The 24,657-nt window shown below is 37.5% G+C and overlaps 1 protein-coding gene across 1 annotated transcript in view; it reads left to right on the forward strand.

The window, feature by feature from the left end:
* LOC149050809 (uncharacterized) overlaps positions 1 to 24,657 on the forward strand; it is a 51,301-nt gene that overhangs the window by 7,906 nt on the left and 18,738 nt on the right. Inside the window, exons 6-12 of the mRNA XM_089198359.1 lie at positions 1,134 to 1,205; positions 3,666 to 3,749; positions 8,439 to 8,522; positions 9,513 to 9,596; positions 16,486 to 16,557; positions 18,291 to 18,362; positions 24,292 to 24,363. Of these exons, the coding sequence (XP_089054485.1) occupies positions 1,134 to 1,205; positions 3,666 to 3,749; positions 8,439 to 8,522; positions 9,513 to 9,596; positions 16,486 to 16,557; positions 18,291 to 18,362; positions 24,292 to 24,363 (540 nt within the window). The remainder of the gene's footprint in view (positions 1 to 1,133; positions 1,206 to 3,665; positions 3,750 to 8,438; positions 8,523 to 9,512; positions 9,597 to 16,485; positions 16,558 to 18,290; positions 18,363 to 24,291; positions 24,364 to 24,657) is intronic.

A 24,657-nucleotide genomic window follows, 5' to 3' on the forward strand; every position in this document is an offset into this window, starting at 1 on the left:
AAACCCTTTTAATGGCTCGCTGTACAAGAGCAAAAAAATCATGACCGTTACGGAGGTTTTTGAACAATTTTCCTAATTTTCATAAACCCAAGGTTTAATGAAGTCGAATAGTTTCTTTCCATGCCGCAGGAGTTCACCATTTAACTTTCCGGTATTTTAAAAACAGTCGTAACTTTAACTGTATGTGTTTCCTACTTGAAAGTGAGTTTGGTGATCATACCTTTTTTTTCATGTTAAATTGCAATCAGCATATAAAGAGATAGGTTTTGCTGAGAGTTTGAGAACAAAAAAGCCTGTGAGGTAGTCTCAGTGCCCCCTAAGCTTTTCGGTAATTTAAGGTGGGTCCAAATTTATTCCTCTAATATCTTTAACAGTTTGCGAGAGCTAAGTCATAATGTGCTGACCAGTACTGAATAATTAAATATTGGGTTCACCGCACTCGCTTTTGAGTGATAGACACGGAAAGCTAAAACTGGGTGACACTGTATTAGACTGTAGTGTTGCTATAGTAATTTTTTGAGCCAAAAAAAAACTGTTAAAAACCTGTTAAGCAATAATTTGCCACAGATATTCCTCACAGATGTGGAATTGGCCGAAAAGTTCAAACTAAATTGTTGGAGGAAGTGTACTGATCTATTAGTTGATAAAAGTTATCTTGATTAAATGATCACTACTCCATCGGAAAGATGAATGGCATAAGGATAATCCCGATAAATCTACATTTCCGTAGATCAGCCATTATGAAATCGGAAAATGTTTTAAAGTTAAAGGAAAAACTCATAGCAAGTTCATTTTTGCGTGAGGCTCAAATTAAAAAGCACCCTACGGACAGTGCAAGTCCTTAATTTTTTTTGTAATCTATTTAATTCTGGTTAACAGTGGAGTAAATAAAGTAATTAGGTAATTTGGTATTATTAACCGATTTGTTAACGTGAATGGGGCATCGTAATTAGTTTCAAAGCTGCGGTTTCAAGCGTTAGCCCTTCGTCAGAGCAAATCGCCAATTTACGTTATCAAATCAGCTGATAGTTCCAAATTATCCTATTATACTCTTCCACCGACGTAGCACCAGAGTTTCTTTAGAAACTTACTCCCTTTATAAATAGATGATTGATTTGTTAATTTGTTCCTAGGGACCTGTCCAAGAACGAGTTGCAGAAGTTGCCAGCAGGGGCCTTTAGTAACAACACAAGGCTAGAATATCTGTGAGGAGGACGTTTCTTTAGCTTACGAACATTCATTAATGATTTTTTGACCATACGCCGATGTATAGAGACATGATATGGGCTTTCGCATCAGATTGAGTTGGAATCTAAACATCCTGTCAAAAAATATAAAATAATACAATATTTCTTAAATTGGCAACTTGTCTTTGGCAACTTAGTCCACTTACATTACATATTTATCTGGAGTCTCCGGTAAGAGACTTATCTTCATGCTTGGGGGACATAAGTGTACCATTGCAACTAGATAACAAAACGTCGTTTATCATGGTTAGATCTAGTTATGAAATTAATTCAAACAATACAATTCGATGATGCTCACTTTGAGTGGCCAATTCCTTCAACATAACGACATAACTGGTAAATAATCTTCCCTGTTCAACCGCCTTTAACCCAGTGCGTCGATAATAATATTTCATATTCCTAGGGCGGTGTGATTTTACCAAGGAATGTTTTTGCTTTAAAACATGCGTTATCCATTAGGATCATGGCGTGCCTGTGACATAACAGTTTGGATTCCGGTTACAAGCTTTTATTTTGGTTTTGGAAACTTTTTCAGTTCTATATTAGACAGCTTATTCATGCGTTGAGCACTGTCATAGAACTTTCCCCTTAAAAGCTGTCAACTTTACGAATATCCTTTAGTTTCAAAGCTTAAACTTAAACAGAGCTCTGGAGATGGTTCAAGTGGTAGTCTCAGGGTGAGATTTATTTGAAACGTTAACGTCTCTAGGACAACCTCGGCCGAATTGAATTGAAGGAACATGGTTTATCTATACTCCTCCTTATAAAAAAACGTTACAAAGTCAAATTTCCGCTCTCTCAATTGCAAGCACGTCAGCGAACCAATCATGTTTCCTGGGATTAGCTTGTAGAAGATTTTAGTCATTCGATTTTTTCTAGATTAAACTCTATTTTTCTTATCTTGATTTTGCTTATCAAATGGATGACGCATGGAAGAGAGTTAAAAAAGTTCATTCTTCGCACCGCCGTCCATTGGGCAAAATAAGTTTTTCGATCCACTCTGCGCTTGAAAAACACACTTCTTCGCTCAGGTGACGCTCGAGCTTAGCTTCAAAATAACCTCTTAGTTCGGCTTCATCAACATTCAAAATTCAAACACTTTTTTCAATGAGCCAAATGTTTTTCGACCCATTCCTCCTCTTTTTATGATCACGCTCTTTCAAACTGTTTACGCATGCGCCAAGCGGTAAACTCTTTCTGCGACTTTATCGACATTTTTGACCCGTTTAGCATCTTTACAATCACACCTTATTTGTGCAGTTTTCTCTCGAATTGCCCATGAAATTCTTTCTGTGACCTCTTTCAGCCCAAAACGGCTTAGTAAACAATCAAAATCACAAACATTCGCGCTCTGGTTGCGAGAACCAAACAGTTATCCTCTTTACAACTTCATAACCATTCCATATTCAAAAACTTCCGCGCCATTTTCGATTGACCCGAAGAAATGTTTCAATCCTTTTCGCGTCCTTTTGAAAATGACACTTAATGCACTGACGTTTCGCAAGCTATACGAGAAACCCTCTTTGACATTATCAACATTCAAAGTTAAAAAACATGGCAAGCCCAAACATTTTCCGACTCATTCCTCGCCTTTTTGAGAATCACACTTTTTGCGCTTTTGCCTCTTGTACAAGAGATTATATTTTTTTTGTTCCCGTACCAGCCGTAAAACTACCTCTGCTGCCTGCCTTGTAGGTATTTTTTTTCTCTTTTCTTTTTCAACTTAAGGTAGACGAAAAAGAAAGTTGTCTTAACAACCTAAATTGCGAAACAGCGCGACGCTTTTGCAGCAGTAATCAATCACCTCTCTCTTCCCCGACCGCGTCGCTTTGGTCTTTCAATCTCTGACAAATTTCATGGTGGATGGATGTCATTGAGCTCGTGGCTCAAATGAAAATTCAGTTAATTTTAGTGTGTTAATAAATCTATGCTGAGAGTTCTGAAAGAATTTCAGATTACATTCATGTGCTAATATCAACGTTACTCTTCATTGTTTCGACTGAAAGATTCTCTCTGGTCACTTTTCGTTTCAATAAACTATTCGGTCTTATCACCAGCAAGATTAAAGGAATATAACAACAGGTGATTTAAAATGAGTCCTCCATTCTTTCAATATGCGAGTTTTAATCATCGACAAGCAATTAATCTGATCAAAGTTTTCGCCATCTTTTAAAATTTGTGTCACTGCTTAGAAAACCAGATGGTGTGCCTTGAAATGTCGGTAAATTAATTGAACGATGTTATTTTACATCAGAATCTATCAAGGATAGAGTAACTTGATCTAATTATCCACTAGTGCGAGGTAAATGCAAACGTTATTATTATTTTGAAAAAGCATCGGGTGCGTTCAAGATGTAGGAAAACACACGTCGCAGACAGCAGAGTTCACGCTTCTTTAAAATGACTTATTTATTCCAGAAACTTGTCCAATAACCGGTTACAGCATTTAACGCGAGGAGTATTCGCTGGCATCAAGATTCCCTACGAGGGGCTGTTGACGCTGTAAGTAAGACTCCTATACTGCAAATCAACGTTGATGAAAAGCAAAACAAATAATCGGAAATCAATAAATTGAAATTGAATTTGGTTAACTATGGAGCCAAACATCCAGTAGCTCGAGCCACCACTTTCAAACCGTCTATAACTGCTTAATAAGATCACACAAAGCCTCTTGTTTCACAAAGTTTGTATTACAGCTAACGGTAACGAAATAGTTTTCTCACCGTATTGTTACTTTTCGATCAGCAGAAAACATTTAGCCCAAGGGTTCCTTAAAGTAACCGTTGAAATTTGTGTCTAGAGGGGTTGAAAGGATGCATCTTTTTTTAAGATGATTTCAAATATTTCGTTAAGTTTATCAATAAGCGAGTTCGATTCAATTTAACAAATGAAACCGAATAACTAATGAATCTATTATGATCACGAGCGACGTTAATCCTAAAGAGACATTTCAAATCGGTAAACAGCTTCAGCACATAAAGTTTATTTTAACAATCTGTTTATTACTTCTTCAAATTAGATTTTCATTCCAGCCAAGTAATCGAAATATTATGTGTCTTATGGTTTTGAAATCATTATCTCTACTCGGATTTGCAGATAGTATCAACCTCAGAAAATGCTGAATAAACAATGCTATTCGGCCTTAGAATAAAGGAATATTAGTAAGGCCAAGTTAACTTTTCAATAAGATATATCCGATAATGTTAAAAATAGTTGCACATTATTTAAATCGTACCGAGAGTTTTTTTAATTATATACTTTGTCATGCACCATGCAGATATTCCTTTAAATCTGAATTATAATTCATATAAATTACAACGGACTGACTCAACATTATTCTTTAACACGAGGTTGCTTTTGAGAAAGAGCCATCGTGACTTATTTTCGGTCGCTTCGAACACTTTTTTTTTGTTTTTTTTTTAAATACGTGAATCAACCAGCACGTTGTATCAAGGGTATCAAGGTTTCTTTCAAAGCGATAGAAATTTTTTGCAAAATGACGCGTACTAACGATTCCAATCGACAGAACATGTTGCTAGTGGAGCTTTTTATCGAAACTTTACAAAAGAAAAACTGTCCGAATCAGCTGTTGTGATATACTAATTTTAAAACTAAGCACGAAACCATCTTTTTACAGTGTCAGCTACTGTTACATCGATAGCTCAACTCTAGTTCGTTCATCAGCATGTTTGAAGGGTATCTTTTGAATATTTCCCCATCTTTGATTTTGGCTTGGTTCTCTTAACAAAAATAGAGAGCTAAAATGTTTTCTTCTTTGTGCATTGTTTACGGTGTCGAAGTTTATTCTGCTCTGGCCCTTTCCTGTACTGCGAAATTACGGCTTGATTGTAAACACAAGAAACTTCTTTAGTTGCGTTGATTAGTTGGGCTGTAGTACCGTCGCATTGCATTAAATGGTATGTAAGTTTTTCTACCCAAAACGTTCCTTCCTGAATTAGAAGGACACTCTAAGGCACTCGGTAGTAAGTGGAATCTATATGTGAGCAACACAGTTTATTTAGTGCAGAGGATTTGACATTGTTTTGAGAAAAAAAAAGTCAATAATCGTCTTGGCCTTGTACCACTACTCGATTTGAAGATGGCAGGAAGCGATTGTGTCTCGGAGTATTGCTCCTCCTTTATTGGATAGCATTCATACATGAGCGAAGCAACACTCACCCTTGGAATATCTTATGAACAAAGCTACTCCTTAACATTGATGAGACTGGGGTATTTTAAAGATGATAATGAGAATAATAATAATAATAATAATAATAACAATCATAATCATAATCATAGTAATAAGTCTAGATGTGCAAATTCCATGAAATTTTCAAATGTGCATCACAAGAGTTAAAAAAATATTACAATCAACTAAAGCTATGAAGTGAAGGGAATGTGAATGAAAGGTTACCACAACGACTAAATCATAATTAAAAGAGAAATTTGAACTATAATAAAACGCTCTGATTAAAAATGCCCATTAAAAAAAATGCGATTTCGAAGTTAGTTATTCACTCCCCATATTCAGAGGAAGTGCATTCAAGTATTTTATCAAAACAAGTTCACCCAGGCTAGCTTCAGACTTAAAACAGGTATGACTAAGAGCGGGTCTGTAACTGGAAATTCCGAGATCATAATTTGGTAAGAATGAGCTAAAAATTTCTTATTTAACGAATCATAAAAGTAATTAGAAGTATTTTAAACTCCATTCTTTTTCTTATCAGTAGCCAATGTAATGAAAAACTGAGCGACGTTATATGACAAAAATTTTGTTCTCTGAAGATCAGTCTAGCCCAAGCATTCTTTATCCGCTGAAGTTTAGGTATAAAAAAAACTGCTGATACATTCAGAAAGCTGTTGTAACAGCCTATTCGGGTTGTAATGAACACACCAATGAGGACCTCTGTTGACTATTGATTGTTGTGAGAAATGAAAAGCTGCATATATTTGTGACGTGTGTTGGCACAGACAGCCTGAAATCACACCAGACGCAGATATTTTACTGCTAGCGATGGGCACAGGTTTGATGTTCGAGTCAACAACACGAGCACTGACAGGTATCCAATTTTCCCCTTTTGTGGTGTCCAATAATGAGGTATCCGGTCTTATTATTGTTTAGGATAATCGTTCAACATCCATGAATGGATGTCCCTTACGCAGTGTTCGATACTTTTCATCGTAAGAAATGCGTTCATATCAAATGATCGCAGCTTTCTAAACGCGTTTGATGAAACATGGTTAACTTTAAGGGTGGTCGAGTTGTTTTCAGTCTGAATAGCAGTGTCAGATTAAACGAAAACAGGATTTCAGGCATACATTAACAGCTGCTTAAGTTATCTGAGTTCCGCGTAATTTTCAGATCCAATACATGGCCCAGTTCATGTGTTGATTCCGACACATGTCGCGTTAATGATATCGACTCCAATAAATAAAAAAAAAATGACAGGCCGCTGTGTCATTGTGATCATCAACGCGGATATCGAAATCATCAGTTAAGAAAAGAGGATCATAAGAAAAAATAATAGGTTCCAAGAAGTCTGAAAACTCCTCAATAAAACTGGTAATAGTCAGAGGATTGGTTCTTTGAGTACGGTCACGATATATTAGGACAAATCTGAGACGTGAATTTCGAAGATTTGATGGAGACGAGAGAGTCGGAACATTCAAATGACGTTCTTGAACGAATTAGAGTTTGCGAAAAAAGCAGCCTAATCATATTAAATCTCGTTTTCTTTTTTAAATTTCAAATGATCTCGTTTTCCAGTTCAAATGTCTGAGTGGTATTACCGATCTCAATGTTCATGATTTTGTTTCCTTTTTCATCTCACGGGCGGTGCCTTGCATAGGTCCTTGTGTCCCGTTCGCACCAGTCCCACTGTGTCCCCGACTTTTTTTGTCTGCTTTTCTCTCTCAATGAATGTGTTTGCTTTATCTTGTATTTTCGATTTTTAAGGTATATTGTATCGTTATACCAATATTATATAAGTCATGCCCCATAAAAATGTTAAAAAAATAAACAGAAGATGCGTACCCCCACTTTCACGATCACTCTTGGGACAAATAAATATAGCTTGAAGCCAGGAGAAGCTATCGCATTGCAAATTACAGGGTCGTTATCCGATAACAAGGTTTCAGTTTTTACAAATAAGTCGACATTACATTGATAGACGCAATCAGCAAATAATGCAGATTTGTTCGCAATACAGCGAGTATTCAACGTGCACACAGTCAGATGAGTATAGCTGTTGTTGTCTAATGAAGATTGGATACACACTTTATCTGCGCAAGATTGGAATGGTTGTGATGGTTCCGTCGTCTACGTTTCAAAGTAAAACTATTTGTTGTTAAAGTCGCGATAAGTGGACCAGCAACAAATGTCGCCACAAGTTGCTGAGCAAAGTATGGTGTGTAAGATCTCCGACGAGTAAAGTCACTATGCCTTCTTGTAGAAGATGAAATTCCAAGATGGTGGGTCGAACTCAACGCTGACTGATAGATTGCATGATGCATATATCTTCTACCCGAGATCTTTGTGCCTTCATAAATGTTTAGGACATGATATACACAGGAAATGAAGTTATCCGATAAAATAGGGAGTAATTTAAACAACAGCGCAGAGCGAATAGAAAACGGAGGCAGCTTGAGCCGGTGATACAACGACGACTACACGCGACTGCGCAAACTGATCTGTCTCTATATGTTGCATACACACATGCTCCTCCTCCTCACACTCTCGCGTGACACTTTCGCGTTAGTCACTATTGCGTTACAACGTCGGGATTGACCTTTAGACCGATCATGCGTGTTTTTATTGTCTTCTTAAACTATTGCTACGTTTTGATAAATAAACCAAGTCGAAGGTTTCATTTTTGCGTAACCGTTTTTCTTGTATAATTTTTCCGTAAAATCGCCCGTAATAGATGAGAGATGCATTAAGTTTTTCACGCAGCACGAGTACCAAGTACGATATAAAAAAAAATAAAAATGACCGTTGTAAAAGTCTATCGGTTCCAAACTTAGCAGAACTCCACATTGTTTGCTCATTAGTTTGATGCAAAGTAAACTCCGCTATGTAATTACGCATTCACTGATTTGAATTTAAGAAGATAAAAGGCACTTTTAAGAAAAGTACCAATTTCCACTACATCTCTAAGTATACGATTTGTTGCGTTGACTTGTTGATTATAGGGACCTGTCCAACAACAAGTTACAAGATATTCCTCCAAGAGTATTTGCTGGCATTCACGTTTATGACTACGCTAAAATAGAGCTGTGAGTAAGATTGTTCTTCTGTAAATCAAAAACTACTTAAAAGCAAAAGGAAAAGTGAAAAACCAATAAATATAACAGAAGTTATGCAAGGAGCCAACATCCTCTTGGAGTCATCTCTCTATACGTGGCCCTTACTGCCTATAGGATCCCATTACGTTTCTTTTTTCACTAACGGTAACGAAATAGTTTTCCGTCACACTGTATATACTATCTTTCTTTTTCAAAACAGAAAAAAAAACTTATTATAATGCGCATTTATCTGAGAGTTCATAACAATAACTGTTTAGATGTGTGACCAGAAAGATTTAACAAAGAAAGAATTCGTGAATCTGCTCTGTTCCTTTGTAAATTAAAGCACGCAGAAAGTGGCTAGAGCACCAAAGAAGTGTGGGGGAAACAAGAGACGTAGTCGAGTGTTTCTGCCTACTTCTTGAGTGATGCGCAAATTCTGTAACATCTTCAAATGCACATAACAATTTAAGAGTTAAAATATTACAAGCAACTAAAGCTATGAAGAGAAGGAAACATAAATAAAAAATTACTACAAAGACTACGTTGCGATCAAAAGAAAAACTTCTACAGCAATGAAACTGTATGATATAAATGCCCGTCTAATAAACAACTTCGTTAGTTACTGTTGCGTTGCAACATTGTGGTTGACTTTTGAACTAAATTTCAACTCCACCCAATTAAACGAAACTCGTCCGTCTTATGATTTCGAAATTTTTACTTTTAATAAGATTAGCAGATGTTAAGGCCTTCAGAAAATACCAAGTAAATAATATTATTCAGCCCCAGGATAAGTTTACTTAAGTAAACAGCTTCAGTGCGGCTAAAGCCAAGTTAAATTTTGGAGAGTCAATGAAGGTACATAAAATAGTCCTAACTTTTAAATCATATCAATATGAAGTCAAACACTATTATTCATTAAGCAGAAAATTATTCTCTGTGTAATAGCTTACACTTTGTTGTTGTAATTGTTGATTATAGGAACTTCTCCAACAACCAATTAAAGATTCTATCTTCAGGAGTTTTTACCGGCCTTAAATTCTTTCGATATGCTTCTCTGAACCTGTAAGTAAGACTGTTATATAATTAACCTTTGATTTTACTCTTGTTTAAAGAGACCAAAAGTAGGGCAAGGTCCTTAACTTACCCAGGTAAGTGTCGAGATGATATGGGAGGAAGAAAGGTGCATGGATGCTGAACTCACTCCTCATTAACCCATGAGGTGTTGCTTGCAGTAGTGACAGCAAAGTAACCGGACATGCGTGGTGAAAACCATCAAGCCACGTAGATATAAGTCTGAAAAATTAAAATCCATCACTTCTCTCTGTCATGAAAAGAACCTTTTTTATCGTGTATCCGGTTAAGACGAGGAGCTTATGAAAATTTACCCGTCATTGGGCGTGATTTTCCGGGTAAATGGAAGTTTCGAAAGAAATGATGTCATCTTTTGAGACAAGCGATTTGTACCCGTGGGCGTAAGTCATCAAACGGACTCAAGTACATAGTCACGTGTTATTTGAATGAATAAAGTTCAGCCCTTTATAATTAATTGGTAATCTCCGTGACGTCTATCGTTTGATTTCCAGATTTATAACATTTCATCAGTCTCTTTTGGTTGATTTTGATCCGTCTGTCATGATACAGGGTCTTTTGATTTAAAATAACAGCAGCTTTGACTCTTCCGCATAGATCTTGAAAGTTCACATCAGCTTGGTATCATACTCTTGATTCTACTGTTACCTTTGGCAACTCAGATACTTTTTTTACCTTAATTGAACTTGATCATGAGGAATGCAACTCATCGTGTGACCCCAACTTTTGGTCCTAAATAATTGCCATAACATACACCAGGCACTGTAATTTGTGGAAAGTACGGCGTCACTGATGGAAACAATATGACTTCGTGAATACCTTTAGTCGGACATCATGACTGGATACTCAAGATAAATAGCCATTTAAATATGCAGTAAGACTGTCGCTCTCGATGATTGAATGGAGACGAAATCGGTCATGCAAGCGCTTAACCGAAGAGATTTACTTCGAAGGGGTGAGGGGCCGGGGCGGAGGAATTACCTCTGAGCTGACTGACTGACGGACGGACACAGAGCAAATATAGGTCAATTACTTCTTGATACCAATTATGAGCAGCAACTGGACTTGGAAAGAGTTAGGAGAAACTGAATAGGAGTTTAATTTGTCCGCTTATTCCCTGGAAGAATGCAAATTTAACGTCAATCCAACCAGAGAGTATTAAAACGTTAACGTCCTTGAGGATTTATTGAGGAATGAATAGGCGATTTTTCAGTGGAAGGTCGTAATTGAACCTTCATGATAAAAAAAAAATAATAATAATGCAAAGATAGTGGATGTATCAATGAAAACTTTCTAATTTATAAAAACTTAAACTCATAAGTAGTAGCCCGTTAAAAAGATTATTTTTTTGAGATAACTAGTTCTTAAATTTTGCTGCGCAAAAAAGGACAAAATTGTGTGAAACTCGTTAGATTTAGACGAGAAACGTAGCGGCTTTGCATTACTCATGCACAACTCGTGCGTTTTAAACGTGGCTTGGATTTGCATGTGAAAAAATCATATTGGTCGCAAACAAATATAACGACTTGGACATGAAAAAAATACAGTTCTGTAGTAGGGAAACAAGTCAAAAGATTTAGGGGCGAGCTGATAAAAGGGAGGGGGGCGAACTTGTTTTACCTTAGGCGGCAAAAAAAGGGTAATAAAGGGTGAACTTGTTATGGGGCGAGTTCACCATAATCCCTTTCCTACAGTATACTTAGTTTGACACACATACAGAATGTCTCCAAGCGTTCAAACCAGAAATAAAGTTAATTCCATTGGTTTTTGCGCAGTGATCGCAATTTATTTCAATCAAATGATTTCCTGCCGTAGTTGTTTGCGTTGTCGTTTTTGTCAACATTTGGGAAGTCGCTTGGGAGGCAACAACTAACACTTAATAGAATTTCGCCACCATGTTAAGCTGCAGGCTGAAAAGTTCAAGTACATTTTGGAGCGCTCGGAAGTACGTCAGGGGGCTATTCCCAAATAAAAGAGCTTTTTAAATACGAGTATGGGTCGTAATCCAAGATAGCCTTTTAAGCTTTTTTTTGGAGCATTTCAGAATTTCAACAAAGTTTTAGAAGTAAAATCTCGCGTGAAACCAGGCTCATTACAACCCTTGAGTAATGTAATTGTAATTTTGGGACAATATCCTATTAATCTTACTATCTATAGCGGAATAACAGTGATAAAATCCATTATTATCAATTATAAGCAGTCACTAAAATACTTTTCTTCATGAAAAACTTAATTAGTGGATCGTAATTTAGATATATATATATATATAAAAAGGTTTGGTTTAAATGATGGTGTCCCCAAACAGTGGTGTGTAACTACACTCAGTATCGGTAAGAAATTTAAGGGTTGAACTTTTTTATTTGTTGGGCAACTAACGACTTCTCCAAAGAGTTGGTATGGCATTTCTCATGAGATTTGAGAACAACTTGCTTATAATAAGAGGACGAGTTATGCCTGGTGGTCTCTACGATGAAAATATTTGCCCTTAATTGAGTTGGTGTGCTTTTTATGTTTTCAAGTGTTCTGAAGAAGAATAATGGCGCACGGCGTGGAAAACTGACATTGAGAGCAATGTTGAGACTAAGTCGAACTCTTGAAAATGGGCCTATACTATTGTTAATCCATGTAGAGTGTTGTGTTGATTAACAGATAAAAGTTCGCAAAAGGACTGAATCTCACATGAAGTCTACAGTTTCCAAACTTAAGATTAAATCCGCTTACGAGACGCCACGAAATATTGGAAAGTTGGTGCAACTTCAAAGTCTTTGTGGTTTAAATTCGAGATGGTTTTATTAACATTTCAGTCTCTAGATAAGATATGCACAGGATACCAATGTAACTTGGCTGGCATTGTTCTTGATAGAGCGAACCATCACACAAATGTAGTCTCTTGTTATTTACGACATTAACTAAATTAATTATGACACTCTTTAACATCTGTCATTATCTTCATCACCTTCTTGAGTGCTAATTGCCTCAAAAAGCCAAAATTTCCCTCCTTCTTTGCAAGATCTTTATAAGTTACCTTACTTTACGCTCGCAGAGCATCTAATTCAGATATTAATCACATTTCCATATATGAAGGCGGGCATGGGAAAGGATTTGGCCAAAACGATGGCTTTAGTATTTGTTTGCAGAGTAGGCCGTAAAGCCGGTAAACGAGCGGTGGAATCGGTAGTGAAGGAACTACTTATTTTTTTGTTTGATTAGCATACTTCTCCTGGCTCCGTCACTTGTAATGACAACAGTAAGATGTTCTTCGTGACCAACAAAATATTCTGATGCACTTAAAAATTCGTTTCTTAACCCCCAAAATCTCCTTACTAATTCTCCTCACTGTCTTCTGTACAATTCTTCTGATGTTAGTTTGGAGGATTTGGTATTTGATCAACTTAAAATCCCCTAATTAATATTTTTCTTTATTCTCACCTTTTGGCTGCCTCATAATGTATTGATATTGTAAGGAGAAATTCTGTTCTGGTCAATTACGGGAGTTAAAGAATTTAAAAGGAGAAGCGTAAGAAACTGAATGGAAAATAATCAAATTTTGGATCGTTCCGCCCCGCCATTTCGTTGCTCCGTTATTCGTCCGTATTTCCCTTGGATTGCAGTAAAATACCGTCTCATCTTTTTCGCGCTTCACTTTCTTAATATGGCAAAATGGCGTCATATTGAACTGATAAGAGAAAAATAAAATTCCGCCCGGCATCACCAAACAGCTCTAAGCTAACGCTTTACTTTTTGATGATTTTATGGTTCTAGGGACCTTTCGTACAACGAATTAGAGGAAATATCAGAAGGAGCTTTTACAGGCCTTGAAGATGTTTTCTTTACACTGTAAGTAGAGCTGTTCCTTTGTATGTCTAGAAAAGAGCATAATATATAAAGAGTGATCATGAATAGACTGAATTTGATTTTAGATTACATTCTCCATAAATTATGTGAAACAGGTACAGAACTTAAACCAATTTATTGTTAACTCCAATCATATATTCCAAAGGGGAACTACAAAGTAATGTACTACAACAGGCTCGCCATCTTATTAGGATACTTCAGCATTATCAACTGAGTTGATGACGTAAACTGGCCACCGTAAAGAGTTTAAAAGCTGACGTTTCGAGGATTTTCCTTTCGTCAATCGCTCTGACGAAGGGCTAACGCTCGAAACGTCAACGTTTAAACTCTTTACGTTGGCCGATCTACATTATTAACTTAGATGACTGTACTAAATTACCCTGTTATACTCTCCCACCGACGCAGCACCACAGTTTCTTTAGGAACTTATCCCCTTTATTCGTTTGTCAACTTATCTTCCCATTAAACACCTCGAATATTCGGTTTATTGCTACTTTTGTAATTGCTACAATCTTTCACTGACCTAATAACGAGGAAACCTATCAAAGTGGCGAAAATGAAAGATTCAGATCTGTTGAGAATTTAGATCGACGAATACCGATCACTACTTACCAGAGTGCAAAGAGCAAAAAAAAAAAAACGCTTTTAAAAAAGGAAAAGGAAACAAGAGAGAAGATGCTTCTAGAAACAACTCAGCGGAGGAATCTATTGTAGTTCAAACGTCCTTAAAGAAGGGTATGGATGATGCAAAAGATTGCCGAGCCTGAAGGTCGCAGTTTAATTCAGCGTAATTCTCAGTAATGTAATTAGGTAATAGAGATTGAAAAGGTTTTCCGCGTGTTATGTAACAAGTAAAACGCAAAAATTGTTTAAAGTTCGCTAAACAACGACTGATCCTTGAATTAATCCTCAAGGTCATTCCTTTATATTACATTCTACATCTTTATCGCGCATGATTTTCACGCGTGAGTAGTGCGAGAAATTTAACAAAATGGGGAATATTATTCGACGGAGAATTTGCTAGTGATGTAAATCGTGATTTTCTGATAAACGAGTACGGTGCCCCACCTTTTTAATGTCATTATTTTGGTAAGAGCCATGTCTTAACCGACTTGGAAAAATTTAGCAAAAACCCACGGCCATCTCAGAAGCAATAAATAAACTGAGTCGCCCGTCTGGTGCTCACACATGGCCGAAGAAACCGTACAGTTTCATTTAGCAGTTGACGAACAGCATATTAAAACCATGTGAGGCTTTTTCGATAGTTCGATCGGTTGCTGAGGAAAATATGTTCTCAACTCAGCATATTGATTATTTGCCCATCTTCGCATAACAAGGCGTAAAAAAAACAAGTACTTGGAATGTCAAAGTGACCTCGCGCACTTTGGCGCGTTGATGGCCGGTTAACATTTTGGCCAAGTTTCTAACAAACCCTTTAATTATACATATCCTGTGAGCTCGATCGAATTAAGGGAACCCACGCAGAAATAAAGCGTGAGTTTTAAGCTCCTAAAGTTTTTCATGATTTTTACAATTTATTAACAAGGTTGTCAACGCGGTCATGCCGCTGACCAATGAGACACAAGCTTCTGACCCCTAAAGGCTCTAACCAAGAACAGTCCTTTGAATTACAATTATACGGTCAAATCGAAATTGTAATAATTGCAATGGGGAACGCGAGTTCCAAGACAAATGACTCTAAATGTAGAACAGCGAAACAGAAACGAAGTATTAGCCAGTGAAAGAGGAGAGATAAGACAGAAACCAACGGCAAAACTCGCAACCATAATCAATCTACCGGCAATCCAAAACAAAACGTATTGGCCATAATAAATGCAATGGGGAACGCGAGTTCCAGGAGAAATGCCTCTAAATGTAGAACGGCGCATTAGAAACGAAGCACTAGCCAGTGAATGAGGAGAGAAGTGACAGAAACCAACGGCAAAACTCACAACCATAATCAATCTACCGGCAATCCCAAACAAAGCGTGTTGGCGTCTACGCATGCACTCGAGTTTCATATTCTTATCCACGACTTCTACTCCCTTTCCGATGAACTCATACCTTATGCGGCGGACTCTTTCTTTAAATTCACAGATTCTAATGGCCTAGTCTTCGAGAAACAACACACCTCTTAAACGAAATTTGCTAATCATTAGAACTGGAGTCCCCGAGTGAAGTTTACCATCTGATCTGATATTAGACTCTTTCGGTCAAAACAAAAAATGGTAAAATGAAAAATGGTAATCTTCTTCAATAGCAACTTTTCATATCGTTCTGAGTGCCAGTGCTCTCTATTCGTCAGGGGACAGTTGTTGGCCCCCTCTTATTCCGGTGCATTTGCATCCCAGAGATTTACCAGCAAAAATCTAAATATCTCATGTTATGATGTCTTGCTGACAGGTATTTGTCCAGTAATCAGTTAAAGAATTTACCTCCGGGAGTTTTCAACAGGACTAAATACCTCAACAGCCTGTAAGCACTAATTGATATAAATCTTTATTTTCTACCGCAAAATTTCATCTTGACAGGTTGCATCGCGAGTCCCACTTGATTTTTAATAAAAAAAAAACCTCTAGTCAAACATAATTAACCAATTTTATTCAAGGCATTTCCACGAACAATCGCCCGGGCGCCTATTTAAAATTTCAGCTGAAAGAAGGGGTGCTTTTTGGAAGGAGGGCGCTTTGTCAAGACATTTTTATTATTCAGAAACTACTAATTTGTACTGATTCCGCTGCAGTAAAAAGCTTTATAGTTATTAAAGAAACAGATGTTCTTCCTATCTAATAAAGTGAGGGATGGGGAGTTGGGGCGGGGAAGGGGGAGAGGAGGGGGCGGAAAGGGGGAGGGGAGGGGAGGGGGGCGGGAAGGGGACAGGAGACAGGACCTTATTTAAGGGGGAGGGGCGCTTAAAACGCAATAAAACGAGACTTCTTCCCGGTAACAGTATTCTTATCTACAAGCACAAATCTAACTATCTCATGTTATGATGTCCTGTTTACAGGTACTTGTCTAATAATCAGTTAAAGAATTTACCTCCGGGAGTTTTCAACAGGACTAAAAACCTCAACAGCCTGTAAGCACTAATTTATATAAATCTTTATTTACTGCTGTAACATTCATGCGATTAAGGGGAGGGACTGAAACAGTCTCCCGCAGAATTCCTTTCATTATTAGCAAATGAAATATATACCACCGCTGGAGAAAACAAAGTTTATGGCGAGCAAGAAAACATCTTCTAATAGTGTAGCCCCCCCCCCCCCCTTCTTCAAAAACCCTACCCAAACCAGGACTAGAAGCTGGCCTCAAAATCAAACTAAACCGTGTATCGGGGGTGGGTGGGGAAGGCAGAGATCAGGCAACCAGGTAAGTACAAGTTAAACAAGACTTTTTGTCACCTTGTCTTAGGATTGCAGTTCTTTAGCCCCCAGGAGCATCCATTATCAGAGCTCAGTTACGACATCAACATTTTGTCACAGTTTCTCTCACCCATGCTTAGGCTTTTAAGCAAATTGACGGCGTTGATGCAAAACACGGTGCGTGAAAAAATGTGCGTCGAAAACCTTAGGACGAATTCTTATTTCTTCAACACACGGTCATATTACGAGTACTGCGGTTTGGATTTGTGTAAAAGCTACCTTCTATGTTATGGGCAGTTCATTTGGTTTCGGGCGCATTAATCATTAAATGATTCTGTAATTTGTTTAGTTTAATTCGTTAGCAAGGACTTCCCAAAATTATGTTTGTAGTAGATCTTGGAACTCAAAACATCGCTTGGCGTTTTAAAACGAACTAACTGATTTGGCGATTTTAGATCTAGATAGTAAATTTGATTGATTTGAGCGTACGTAAAGACCTTTTGATGAAGTGAGTAGATCACCCCTGATGAAGGCACTATACACGAGTGTCGAAACGTTGGGTCTATGAATTGTAACTTCTCGGTTACATTCATTAAATCTTTAAACCAGAGTAGCATCAAACCAATTTTGATTGATTGTAATTGTGAACCTTTTCAGTTGCTTTTTGTGAAGGATTATTAAATTATTAAATTCTAGGTCATCTATGGACTTCCTGTACATGCGAAAAGCCAAAATTATTTTTACTGTCGACATCAGTTTTAACTACATTAGAACTGTACTCTGTTTGAATTCAACACCCATGGCATCACTGAACGGGTGATGGATCATACCATGATGACTCAAGTGTATTTTGTCAGTTGCATTAATTTGAAATTGTTGACTAAAGCAAGCTGGCTTGGGAGAAAATGTTACCATTCAAGGGTAAACAATAAACTGCAAAGCTTGTGTCAAAAGAGGGCAGTATGGATCAGTATAGGAAGCTAAACCAAAAGTGATAAAGCTGCTACAGGAAATACCTGGATCAGTCTTTTGGTCAGCTGGCAGTTCAAATACTTTCTCCCAGGAGGGCAATACAGATCACTGTCTATGTAATGAGTTATAGATAAAGTGGCAATAAAAACAGGTTTTCTTCATATCTAAGAAAAAGAAGGAGGAGTGGGGAGGGGGGCGGTGGCTTATTCGAAGGGCGCTTGAAACGTCACAAAACGAGACTTTCTTTCGGTAGGAGTTATATGAAGTTAAAAGCTTTATCTACAAACCCGCATTTCTGATATTTGATGTGATTATTTCTTGTTCACAGGGAGGAGGGGGAGGGGCGGTGGCTTATTCGAGGGGCGCTTGGAACGTAATAAAACGAGACTTTCTTTCGGTAGGAATTATATGAGGTTATAAGCTTTATCTAGCAGTGCATTTCTAATATTTGATGTGATGATTTTATTCTTGTTCATAGGGACTTATCCTATAATCAATTAAAGGACTTACCCTCAGAAGTCTTCAGTTGGGTTGATAGTCTCAACAGACTGTAAGTACCAACCAACATAAATCTCCATTTACAACTGTAACATCACCAGACAATCGAAAAAGTCTCACGCAGAACTCAACAACTTCCAAATGAACAATATATAATAGGTGGAGAAAAAAAAGTTTCTGGCTAGCGATAAAACTCCTTCTAAATGTACACCTTCCCCCAGCCCCTCCTCACAAACCCCACCACTCGCCAAACGAGGATTAAGAGCTGGCCTCAAAATTAAACTCAACCTTGTATCGTGGTGGGTAGGGAAGGCAAAGATTAGGCAACCAGGTAAGTAAAAGTGAGTAAGACTTATTGCAGTTTTTTAGCCCCCAGGAGCAGTCGTTATCAGAGGTCAGTTGCGCCGTATGAAAATCTTGTCAAAATTCCTCACCCAAGGCTAGGCTTTAAAGCAAATTAACGGTGTTGATGAAAAACACAGTGCGTGAAAAGATATACATCAAAAACCTTGCCAAGTATTCTCACTTCTTCAACACGCGGTCATATTTTAAGTACTGCGGTTTGGATGTGTGTAATTGTTGCCTTTCTATGCTATGGGTAGTTCATTTGGTTTCGGACGCATTCATCCTCACGTGACTCGGTAATTAATCTAGTTTTCTTGGTTGGAAAACTTGTCAAAAGAATTTCTGTTTTACTGAATATAATCGTAAGTTGATATAATACATATACTACGGACCGACCTAGGCTGGTGAATAGAATTTTTGATTATTTTCAAACACCTAACGAAATGCTTGCCACAAACTGAAAAATTTCTTAGCGAGTAGATAGCATAGAAAAAAGAGGCTATGCAAACTTAAAAGAGAGGCTTCACAGAAACATTTTTGTTTGCGTTAAGATAAAGGTAATTAAAAAGGCTTCCAAGAAATTTTTGAAACATGACTATCATGCCGATGTTTTCTTCAAAAACAATCAGTAATCTTACGGAAAGTATTATTTACTTCCATCGGTGATCAATTCACAAAGATTTACCTATGTGTAGTTTTGAATGGCAAAGAGAGTCAGTGTAAGTAAATTCAAATGCATGTTTTGTAAGTGGAAATAGTGTGGTTTTCGAGGATTAAAAATTAGTTTGGAGCTTTTAATTTCCGCACAGAAAGACCAGGCTTAACTTTGTGAAAATTGCAACATCGTCATTTAAGTCACGACATAATCTAATTGGGCACCTCATCGTTAAATCCTGAATTTCGAAAAAAATTTTGCAGTTAATACCGTGTTCGATCAGGAAATCAATACAGTAAGGTAGCCTTGCGTAGCCAACGACGGCGGCTGGTTATAAAACCCGAATAATCACCGAATACTGTGAATAGTCGCGAATAGTCGCGAACAGTGACGAATAGTCGCGAATAGTGACGAATAGTAGCGAATAGTGACGAATAGTAGCGAATAGTGACGAGAGGTGGCGAATAGTGACGAATAGTAGCGAATAGTGACGAATAGTAGCGAATAGTGACGAATAGTGGCAAATAGTGACGAATAGTAGCGAATAGTGACGAATAGTCGCGAATAGTGACAAATATTGGTATATACATTGATTGTCAAGTTTTCGGTAAATGACTAAATCAAGTTCCCCTATTGTCAGGCGCCCCCATATGTCATGTCGCGTTACCAACTCCGGTCTTCTAGTGACCTGACGAGGCCGTTTATTGTACAAAACAAGACACTCTATAGAGTACACACTCGTGCCTAACCTACTGCGAATGAGCTTTGTTATACATATACTGTGCGCTTTGCATGGCTTTCTTCTCTATTAGCTTGTGAAGCAATAGTGTGACATTTTATAGGTGTCCGAGGTCAAGGCGTTCAAGAACATATCAATCAAGTCCTATGTTTTTCATTCTTGACGTCATAGACCTTCATTGGGATTCCTGTGCAATTTATTGTTATTCACGGATGTCACCGAAGGAATTATATTTCTCGAAGTATAAATGAAGGTCACGAAATGTGAGTGAGAGTTTTCGGTAAAGGCAGTCTTCCTTTACGAGTTAATGTGCGTGTTACTGTTCGAATCGGAGCCTGTTTACGGGCCGAATTAATTAAGGCCAAGATAATATGTATGATATCGATAATTTTCTGGTGAATCAAAATCAGTTCAGGTACATGGTCGAGGCACATACTGACAGATGTAGTTCAACAGCAGTGTCAGAATCTCTGTAACACATTGCAAGGTAAAGTGTCTTATATTTATCAAGTATTCTTTATCCGCCGCAGGGGAATTTGAAAGCATACTCGAAGGTAATTTTTTGTAGTATGTAGATTGGTATCTTTATGAACAAAAGTTACTTTCCTCGATAAGTTGTTGTGATATCTGACGGAGTTGGAATCGAAGCTCGTTAACGGGCCGAATTAATTCAGCTTATGTTAAAAAGATATCTGACAGAGTTTGAAGGAGAGTGGAGTCGTGTTATGCGGAGTTAGCCTAATTTTGGATCTCTTACTAAAGAAAATGTTCGTTGTATGTGTTTTAAAATTGAGTCGTTTACTGTAACTTAATACCACAGATCGACAGCATGGAATGCCTGTGCCCCAAATGAATTTTGATGTTTTTAATTGGAGAAGCTTATCGACGTCTTCGTAGCAATCACACCTTGAACTTTTTTCAAATATGTTGATAATGCATGATCCTAGTATTAAGATCTACGCCCAAGTATGAATTCATCAGCAAGAAAGCGTCGTGCGCCGGTTGCCTCATCAGCTCATGAGGCTTTCGTTGTTCTAGGCTCACAGTATTTCACTTTCTGTTAGAAACTTCTACTTCTATTTTTATCTCATTATTAATTCATTTATTTCTACTACTCGTCACAATTCGCGACTATTCGCAGTATTCGGTCGTTATTCGGGTCTGATCAATGGCCAACGACGGCAAATTGGTTTCAATCCCAGCTTTCGTTTCAAATTCTCATCCATTCCCCATGGCAAAATTGTTCATTATAACACATTCCGTATGCTAGCGGGAAGTGTCTGTTTTTCTTTCATATTCTCACACATTTTTTTGAAAAAAATCTTCATTGTGGACATCTATACCGGGAGGTCAACAGTTTTGTGACAAAGACGTTGGAGACGGGCAGCAATCGGATACTAGTGTAGATGTAACACACTCGAGCGTTTGTCGCGCAAAGCTGAAATTATTTCAATCCGTGCGAAATGAAAAACCCTGAACTAATTTTTTAAATCCTCGAAAACAGCACTATTACCACTTATCACGAGCTTCACCTGAGCTGATTCTGAGTTATACCGCATGGGGAAATTGTTCATTGAAAATTTGTAACGAAATGCAATATTTATATTTGGAAATATTGGTAATTTTCCAAAGCTTTCCGTGGGCTCCAAATGAAATGAAATAATCCCGTTTTAGACTTGGACAATTCCCCATCCCTCTGATACAAATTTATCAAATTGATACAAGCTTGCTTTCTTTTGCGCTTTTCATGAGCAAATTTCAGGTACCCCTTGCAACTCAGAGCACTGATTTCCGCCATTTACGGCTACCGACGCTCGTTTCAATGTTCGGAAATTTACAAGAATAAAGAAGCAAGTCTGAGTAAAAAAAAAAAAACTTTACCGCATTTCTTAGTTCATTATAGTGTATACGATGTGCCACATTTTTCGATTTTCACTGGGTCCACTCAGACGTTCGCTCATAATTTTCTACCACAAAATTTCATTTCGGAACCAGTTTTCTAGAGGAAGCCATAGTGAGTTAAAAGAAAGAGGGAGAGGGAGAAAGAGAAAGAGAAAGAGAAAGAGAAAGAGAAAGAGAAAGAGAAAGAGAAAGAGAAAGAGAAAGAGAAAGAGAAAGAGAAAGAGAAAGAGAAAGAGAAAGAGAAAGAGAAAGAGAAAGAGAAAGAGAAAGAGAAAGAGAAAGAGAAAGAGAAAGAGAAAGAGAGAAAATTAATTAATTAATTTACTTACTTATTAATTATCGGCTAGATGTCGTGACCAAAATATTTGCTTATAAATGCTGCAAGGCGCACTAAGCGGTCAACACGCAACGGATCGGATACCGTACCGTGTGAGCCGGCCGAATGGAAGAATACTGCCCACTCTTGATGCCAATCAGATCACAAAATTTGCAGAAAACCGCCCACTCACGCACTGAGAAAAAAAAAGATATTTGATCGTACGCGTAACCTTAATGTGCCCTCTACGGTTATGTCTATCGCTTTTTGTTATCCGGATCCGCCCCAAGTCCTGCTACTAGAATTATTACAGTTCTCTAAAGGTTCTTTCACTATTTTGTGACTAGGACTGAAATTACTTTAAATCACCTACATCGTATCAGTGACTCAATATATCTGAGAATGCAATCAGTTAGAAAAATGTTGGCACCAAATCTACAGCATCGCCATGACTCGACCATCACTCAGGTGATTCATCATTAAACTCACTCCGATCCATATGTCCAGAAAGATCATATTTTGCAATACGTTTATTATTGAGTCAATCTATCTCAAAACAAGAGGTTGTCACATATATAACACTTAGTGAAATTCTACAAATTTAACACACTTCCTGGCTATTAATTTACAATGCGTTAAAAGTTTTACAAAACGTCAGCTTTGAAACTCTCTATGGTTGCTAATTTTCGTTAGCAACTCCGCAGTCGATAATACTAAATTACTCTAATTTCCAACGGTGTCGTAGAGAGGCATTGTGACAATCTCGTAATCCTTTGGCAGACGATAAAGGGAGGGGTCAAAAGTTTTTCTTTTAAAATGGTATCTACCTAAACACCAATTAATGTCGCTCTCTTTTTTTTCCCGCAATTCTGCAGCTAGCGCGGTGAACTTGGACAAATAACGCTTCAGTTCATAGTCCATTGTAACCGTTCATAGTCTGCCGGCTCTTTTCTCGCACTGCACTTGTTGTCCTTATTAACATGATTGTAATTCATCCTCTCCTTTTCAATTTAATTATTTGACAACTTTCTGTTCCTCACTTTTGGAGCATTATTTTCGTACGTTTTATATTCACGGGAAGCACGGTTTTTGCATTCAGTCTTAAGTATAATTCCAAGATTCAATTTCTTTTTAAAATTAAGCTAGCAGGTGTTATGGCTGAGTATATGCTTACATCAGTCAAATTATCACATCGCTGTAATATCTATTTCATTTGGTTGGCTGAAAATACTCGCAAAACTCCAGTAAAAAATTCTAATATCTTTTGAAGCAAAATTTTTCTGATTTCACAATGTCACACACAAAATACGTCAAAGATGCAGAGTTTCGGCTCCAACTTTTGTTCCTATCAATTTTTGTCGCACCGTTTGTTTCGTTCACGGGATGTTGGTGCATAGCACTTTCTTTTTAGTATAAAAAGCTTTTCAACAGGGGTTGAAATGGCAGAGCGCGAGCTTGATGAATTCCTTTATCGCGACATTCTAACGTACCCAGCCGCAGTCTTTCCTTACCTTCGATCAAGGATCGTTTTCTGCTGCTTTCAGTTGGGAGTAATGATATGACAGTCAAAGAAGTGAAAACATGTGCATCGTGTTGTGATTAAGCTCTGTTAGGTGATTCTGTTTATGTTCACCAATAATTTAACTTAAATAATAAGCTCGTCTACTGGTGTTGAAGATGCTCCACTCCCCTATGATAAACTTCGAAGTAATTTCACATTAAAGGGAGAGCTAAGTGATTCCTATCAAGAGAGCAGATGAAGCTTCGACTGGTTTTGTTATCTATCAGTATTACCAGTATTAATCTACGTGGAAAGGAAAGGCTTTGTCTGAGATTGGGTGCAGATTGTACCCTCAGGGAATTGACAAGCCGCACAGAAAAACTTTTAACTCAAACTTACTCTAACTTAACCTCAAAGCCTCGTTAGCCCCAGAAAATTCATTTACTTATGATGATTTCTGTCTCTAAGTCACGCATACCTGAAATTTCATGATAAAGGGTTCATCTTGTTTTCTCTTTTATAGTGACTTGTCCTATAACCAACTGGAACATCTGCCTCCAAGAGCTTTTTTTGAAATGGTTTTCCTTCAAGAACTGTAAGTTTAATATTCTAACAGGTTATATAGGGCTTTTGTTTAGGTTGCTCCTCTTTATCAAATATTGTGTTATGATGTTGTGAAAATAACTGTTTATGGCCATGTCTCAAAATGACTACCTACAAACAAATTGAAGTATTTGATTAGTTAAACTCGATATCGATCATAGTCGAGATTTTCCAACCTATACACCGACATTTAGATCGACGTTTTGTAATATTTGTTCTTAAAAAGTAGCATAAGAAAAACGACAAAAAAAATATCACTAACGGTTCTTTTAGATGGTACATTAAA

This window comes from Pocillopora damicornis, chromosome 2 (genome assembly GCF_964200805.1).
Source record: "Pocillopora damicornis chromosome 2, jaPocDami1.2, whole genome shotgun sequence".
NCBI lineage: Eukaryota > Metazoa > Cnidaria > Anthozoa > Scleractinia > Pocilloporidae > Pocillopora > Pocillopora damicornis.